At 60.7% G+C, this 6,921-nt stretch overlaps 1 protein-coding gene across 1 annotated transcript in view; it reads right to left on the bottom strand.

Moving 5' to 3' along the window:
- The window catches only part of ESPN (espin), a 39,020-nt gene that overhangs the window by 22,161 nt on the left and 9,938 nt on the right, over window positions 1–6,921 (bottom strand). The window contains exons 3-5 of the mRNA XM_007453290.1: window positions 2,474–2,660; window positions 2,137–2,319; window positions 1,855–1,986 (exon numbers count right to left, since the gene is read on the bottom strand). Of these exons, the coding sequence (XP_007453352.1) occupies window positions 1,855–1,986; window positions 2,137–2,319; window positions 2,474–2,660 (502 nt within the window). The remainder of the gene's footprint in view (window positions 1–1,854; window positions 1,987–2,136; window positions 2,320–2,473; window positions 2,661–6,921) is intronic.

Below are 6,921 nucleotides of genomic sequence, written 5' to 3'. Positions count from 1 at the left end.
GTGGCCCGGCGGAGGTGGGGGGGGGGGGCAACCTGAGCTCGGCCATCCCCCACCACTGCCTCTCCCCTGCCCACAGGCCTGACCCTCCCTCCTGCGAGCGGGCTGGGGTGGGGGCCATGCTTACGTTGCCCATTGCTGGCCCTGCTGCCGGCAAGGCTGCTGCTCGCTTGCTTGCTGCCTCCCGCCCAGGCCGGCTCCTCCCTGCCTGAGAAGTGTCACAGGTCCCCCGGGAACGGGAGGCAGGCCTGGCACCAGGTAACGGCTGGTAAGCGGCCATGCTCATTGGCCCAATAATTAGGGGCTCTGCGGGAGCCTTTGCCTTTTCTGGGCCAGCATCCTCCATGGCTTGAATCCGTCACTGCCGCAGCTGGGCCCGCCTTGTGAGGGGGCCAGGTCCTCCACACTCCACCCAGTTCGGGGGGGGCCAGGCCCTGCTGCCTCACCCCTGAGACAAGGGGAGCCATAGGAGCTGGGCCTGGTGGGGGCAGCCTGAACATGCTCTTCCCTTGGCTGGCTGAGGTGGGCACTTGCCCAGCCCTGACAGAGGTTGGGGGCACAGGCCTTGCAGCCCGGGGGGATGGCTTCAAATTTCATCTCCTCCACTTACTAGCTGCATGACCTTTCCATCACCTGTCCTTTCTGTCTGTACCTGAGTTTCTTCGTCTGTAAACGGGTATAACAGTACTGCCTGCCCCATTATGTTATAACCAAGATTTTAAAAGTTAGTGAAGTGCCAAGGCATGGTAGCCAGTAAATGCCACATGTGACGACCGTTAGTATCAATTCACTGTGAAGATGAACTGAGATTACATCGTAAAGCACTAGGCAGGGTAGGGTACCTTACCGGGGTCAGAATTCAAGGAATGGGGCTTGTTTGCTCATTGCCTGCAGCTAACGCCTCCATCAGGGGGAGCCAGAGGGCGCTGGGGCTCTGTGGACCACTACTCTCTCCGGATGGCCCTTTCTGGGGGGGGGTAGTTCTTCCTTGGGACCAGATGCCATCTCTGACCCCTGGGCCTTGCTGTGCTCTGGAGTCCCCAGAACCAGGGCTGCTCGACGACAGGGCAGACAGTGCTCTGGGCAGGGGGTCATCGGCCTTCTCTCCTCCAGCCTCATTCCGCAGCCCCTCTCGTGGCCAGGCTGCCCCCCTTCTGAAGACGCCTGTGAAGCCAGCCCTCTTTCCTCCCTCCTGCGCCAAAGCAGACGTTGCACCAGAGGAGCCAGAGCCACCCACATCTCCGCTCAAGTCCCAGTGGGTTCCTTCATGGCTTTGTGACCATAATAAAATAACTTGAAAAGACTAACACAGGTTTTCAATTATGAAGCAGCCGCGCAGCGAGCAAACATCAGAGTAGTGGTGAAGAGAGGTAGCTCCAGGCCCGGACACCAGGGCTCCACCACTTAATGATTGGGTGATTGCGTCTCCCCAAGACTCAGTTTACTTACCTGTGAAATGGGGATACGAGCACTCCTTACCTCAGAGTGTGGTGGTGAGAGTTAAATGAGCTAGTTAATACCTGTGGGCAGGTGAATGCACTTTACTGTTCCCACTGGTGTGTAAGTGTCGTTGTTTCTCCGAGCCTTGGTTCTCATCAGGACGAGGCTGGTCCTCCTTCCCTCGATATTTCTGCCCGCACACCCTCACTCCCCAATGGTCAGTGGATCTGGCCTGAGAGGTCACGTGGGGTAGTGGTCTAGGGCACTTACTCCTGCGACCCCGGGCAAGGGGCTTTACTTCCCTGAACCTCAGCTTCCTCCGTGGTAAAAAGGGTAACAACACTTACCCCTGCGGGGAGGTGGGGGCAAGCTGTGGGCGGAATGCAGTAACGCGGGGGAGCAGCGCCCGGTGCGTACCAGGTTCTCCACGGTGCGCAGGTAGCGGGTGCAGTGGCTGTGGCCGTTGTAGTCCGCGAGGTCGGCGGCTGTGTACCCGTCGCGGTCGCGGACGTCCAACTCCGCGCCGTTCACTACCAGGATCTGGCAGCACTGCAGGGGCGCGCAGTGAGGACCCCCCCAGCCGACAGCCGGGACCCCGGCGCCTGGGCAGCGCTGTGCTGAGAGCGCGGCGCCAGCAGAGGGCGGCCGCCCCTCCGGCGCTCGCCCGGCCTCCCGGCCACGCCCCCGGCCCGCCCTCACCTCCAGCTCTCCGTTCTCGGCGGCGTCATGCAGCGGGGTCCCGCCCCACAGGTCGGCCGAGATCTCGCCGCCGTGCAGCAGGAGCCAGCTGAGCACTTTGGCGTGACCGCGGCTCGCCGCGAAATGCATGGCCGTGGCGCCGTCCTTGTCCTGCTCCGACAGGCTTACGTCGGTGCAGCTCACCTGGGGGGGGGGGGGGGGGCAGCTCACCGGGGGGGGGGGAGGGGACGGAGCACAGAGGGGCGGGGGCTGGGCGCCAGGCCCCTCTTGGCCCCGCCCCCTCCCGTACAGGCCCCGCCTCTCCCGGGCCCCAACCCCGACCTGTCCCCGAGCTCACCAGCCACACGATGACCGGGCTGTGGCCCATCTGCGCCGCGGCGTGCAGCGGGGTCATGCCGTCGTGGGCGCTCAGGTGCGGGTCCGCGCCGCACTCCTGCACCAGGTACTGCGTCACCTCCAGGTGGCCCTCCTGGCACGCCAGGTACAGGGGCGTGGCACCGTTCTTGGTTTGGGCATTCACTCCCCTGCGGAAGACCCAGCACCCACCGTGGGCTCTCAGTGCCCGTCCCCCTCCAAAGCTTTCTTCACCCCTCACCCACTTCCGGGGAGCTCTGGAGGGCTGGGAGGGTGGGTTGGAGAAAAACCTAGTGGCTGGGCCCGGCTGCCCAACTCCCTCTGGACTCAGTCTTGTGCCAGCCTCCCTGGGTGTGTGGGGGGGCCCTCTGGCTTGCTCCCCACCTCCCCCCAGCAGCCTTCTTTCTGCAACGCACATCTGACTGAGCTAGTCTCTGCCCTCAGTAAATAGCCCACCTTTTTACCAAGGTCTACAGGGATGCGATGACCTGGCCTCCCCCTACCTTTTCAGCCACACTGACCCACAGTCAGTGTGAGTCCTCACACCTGCTGTCGGACCTCTGTGCCTTTGATCATGTCCCCCCTCTGTCTGGAATGCCCTTCCCGTCTCTCTTGAAGACTCGGTACAGATCCCTCCTTCATGAGGCCTGCCCTGATTTCTCCAGAACAGGCCTTTCCCACCTCTGTGCCTCATACTCTGCCCTGGGCTCACTCGGTGGGCCACCTGTCATGCTCGATCATAACTTATTTTGGCCTCTGCCGCCCCCAGAAGACTGAATTCCCAGAAGGCAGAGTGGTTGTGTCACCAGATAAAACACAGGATGCCCAGTTACGATCTGAATTTCAGATAAACATCAAATAATTTTCTAGTGTAAGTCTACCCCCAATGTGGCATGGGATGTGCATACACTAAACCATTATTCATTGTTTATCTGAAATTAAAATTCAGTGGAATATTCTGGTTGTGGTTGTCATCAGCCTGGCAACACGACAGGCGCCGCCGTCCACTGAGCACCTCCCCTGCGCTATGACACTAGCACGCAGGTCCTCACCGCATGTCCTAACTTAGGTCCTACTGTCATCCCCATTTTGCAGTGGGGCAATTGAGGCTCAGGGGCTGTGACTTGCCAAAGGTCACACAGCTGGTAAGTGGCACTGGAGCACAATCTGTCTGTGTGATGCAGGCCCGGACGCACAGCAGGCAGGAACGAAGGGAGCGAGGAGAGGGATTGGGGGAAGGGCCATTCCATGTCTTCACTCCCTCAGCCTTCCCTCGGGCCTAGCTTGCAGCTGTCACTGCCCCCCACCCCTGCTCCCCAGCTCCCACAGAAGGGTCCTAACTGGGGAATCAGTCCCATTAAGTAGAGTGCTGCTGGGAAACAGGGATGCTGTCCCTGCCACTGGCTCAGCCTCAGTTTTTCTGACTTCCCAATGGGTGTGGATGCCAGGGTGCAGTTACCAGATTCAGACACTAGGTGGAGCCACCATCTAGGCCCAGGCAGAGGAGCTCGCAGAGGGTCTGGGACACAGAGGGTGCGGGGTAGGGAGTCGGAGCTGAGTCCCTCTGGGCTGGATCAGCCCTCTGGGCCCCAGGGAGCGCAGTTCTTCGTCCGACTTCATATCCTCCCACCCACCCGCCTCTCCCATCTATTTGCTCACGGCCTCGATCACACGCTCCACCCCCACCACCCACGCCCTCCCTCCCTCATCTAAGTGCCAGCCGCGTGTACGGTAACGTGGGCACCAGGCCACCCACTCCTCCTCCGTCTGCCCCCTCACCCACCCTCTTGTCAGCCACCCACGACTCGACCCCTCGCTCTCACACACCCCTCGGACCCTCCCGTCTGACCTCTCCCTGTCCCTAAAACCCCATCCCTGTCCACTTGCCTGACCCCTGACCCCTGACCCCAGGCGGCTTGCAGCGCCCACCAGGCACGCAGCCCCAGCTCTCTCCGTCCTCCTGATGTGGAAACAGCCCCTCCTCAGGCACAGAGCTGCCACTTCGGGGCTGACACCGAGTCTGGGACGGTGCCCGGCTGCCTGCCACTACCCCACCCGTGTCGGAGGCGTAGTGGTGAGCCGAGCACAGTGCACAGCGGCAGACAGGGTCGCGCCCACACGCAGCACCTCAGGAACGCGCTGGCTCTCGGCCACCGGCCTCCACGCCCCGGTGCCAGCACTGCCCCCCTCCCACTTTCACAAGCTGTTGGGTCAGGAACGGCCCGTTTAATATTTCATGACCGACACTCGATGGCCTGAATTATTCACCCCGTAACCAAGGCGCAGCGAGTGCTGGGGTCCTGGGGCTTGGAGACTGGAGGGGCCACCGCCCAGGGCCCACCGGGCTGTCTCGGGGGAGGCCTGAGGCAGTGTACGCAGCTCAGGGCGCCGGATCTGCCGGCAGCCCTGTTCTCCCAGTCCACCCCGCCTGGCTGGGATCCATGACCCACGGGTGCCCAGCCAGCCTGAGGAGGTCTCAGAAGGTCTGATAAGCTGGCACAGAGCAGGAGCCGGGCAGGAGGGGGAAGCTGTGCTCACAGCCTCCTGCCAGGCCACTGGCTGACAACCCCAGCTGGCGTCCCTGGTACGGAGGGAGCGCTCAGTAACCCATACAGGAGTCACAGCCCCCAGCCTGGGAGACCCCAGAATACGGGGCAGATTCGCTGATGAGCCGGGGTGGGAAAGGGGGTCCTGGTCTTGTTCCTTTCTTCTGTTTCGACCTGGAGGCAAGAATGGGCACCCTCATACGCACTGGGGTAAACCCTAAAAATATGGAGGAGGGACTTCCTTGGCGGTCCAGGGGTTAAGACTCCACGCTTCCAATGCAGGGAGTGCAGGTTCAATCCTGGTTGGAGAACTAAGATCCCACATGCTGTGCAGCGCGGCCAAAAGATAAAAAACATATATATATGGAGGAGCACAGGAACAAAGTAAATTAATGAATTTCGTCCTTTTTTTTCTTTTTTTTGGCGGCGCTTGTGGGATCCTAGTTCCCTGACCAGGGATCAAACCCGGGCCTTGGCTGTGAAAGCGCCAAGTCCTAACCACTGGGCCGCCAGGCAATTCCCAACACTAGTCTTTAAATTAATGAATTTAGATGGAGAGAGAGTGAATTTATATAGCAGTAGAGATGACGATAACAGATAACAGTGACAGTGGGTACCACCTCTTGAACAAACTGCTCTGTGCCAAGCACTGGGACGCGCAAAGTACACATGGTCTCTATCTAGTCCTCCTGAAGACCTTACCCGGTAGGTGTCAGCATTGTTCCCCTTTTACAGATGAGGAAACTGAGGCACAGAGGGCTAGGATCACTTGAGAGGCAGAGGGGGACCCGGTGTGAGAAGGACCTGGCGTGTGTGCCACCCGCAAGTCGTGTCTTGCCTCCCATCTCTGTTCACAAAGCCGTCCACGAGTGGGGATGATGATCGTTGCTGAGACACGCTTGCAGAGCCCTCAGCAAGGCCTGGCGCCGTCGCTGTATTTTAGGATTCCTCCTCCCTGTGCCTCTGTGGGAGCACTGCTGACCTGGGGTGTCCAGGCCCCGACAAGCACGGGTCAGGCCGGGCAGCATTTCTGCTGCGGAGAGTTGCTGCCTAGAGCAGAGGGATGGGGTCTCGGGAGACCTCTGGCCTCAGGACCCACCCGGCTCCAACCCATCGAGTTCTAGCCATAGTGGCGCCATGGGTGACCGGTCCAGCCCCAGCCCCTGCCCTTGGCCCTGGCCTCCACCCACCACCCCAACTCTGTGGCTCACTGTGCAGGGCCCCGGGGCGTTCTCTAGCCCAACCCCCCAGCCTCAGTTTCCACATATGGCAAATGGGCATCACAACGGTTGCCTCTCCAAGCCTATTGTGAGAGACAGAAGAGAAATCTTTGAAAATTGCAAGGTTCCTCCCAGGGAAGGCAGGGCTTGGCTTCCTGGTACCGCTGCCACAGCCTGACCCGCCAGCCCCCTCACCCGTCCCTTGGGCCTCAACACCGTCACCTCCACGCTACCGGCTACCAGCCTCGACTGACGTGGCCACGCCCTAACAGGCGCCCCTCACCCCACCGAACACCTGCTTGTCTTGGCTACGGACAAGCACACAGCGGGCCTTCTCAGCCTCCCTTGATGGGCCCTCGACCTTCGCCCAATCTCCAAATGTTGGGGTGCCCCAGGACCTCCTTTCTAAACACACTCTGCCCCTGGTGAGGTCATCTACTTCCCAGAGTTAAAGGTCACCTGTTCCCAGTGCCGCTCACCCCCCAGCTTGGACCTGGAGTACCTGCGGCCCCTACATCAGCTCACAGCTCACTCACCCATCTGTGCATTGAGCAGCTTCTTGAATTTTACTTGCCTTTTTTTTTTTTTTTTTTTTTGCGGTACGCGGGCCTCTCACCGCTGTGGCCTCTCCCGTTGCGGAGCACAGGCTCCGCACGCGCAGGCTC

Source organism: Lipotes vexillifer, unplaced genomic scaffold (genome assembly GCF_000442215.2).
Source record: "Lipotes vexillifer unplaced genomic scaffold, Lipotes_vexillifer_v1.1 scaffold575, whole genome shotgun sequence".
NCBI lineage: Eukaryota > Metazoa > Chordata > Mammalia > Artiodactyla > Lipotidae > Lipotes > Lipotes vexillifer.
This window is presented reverse-complemented; position numbering and strand designations above follow the sequence as displayed.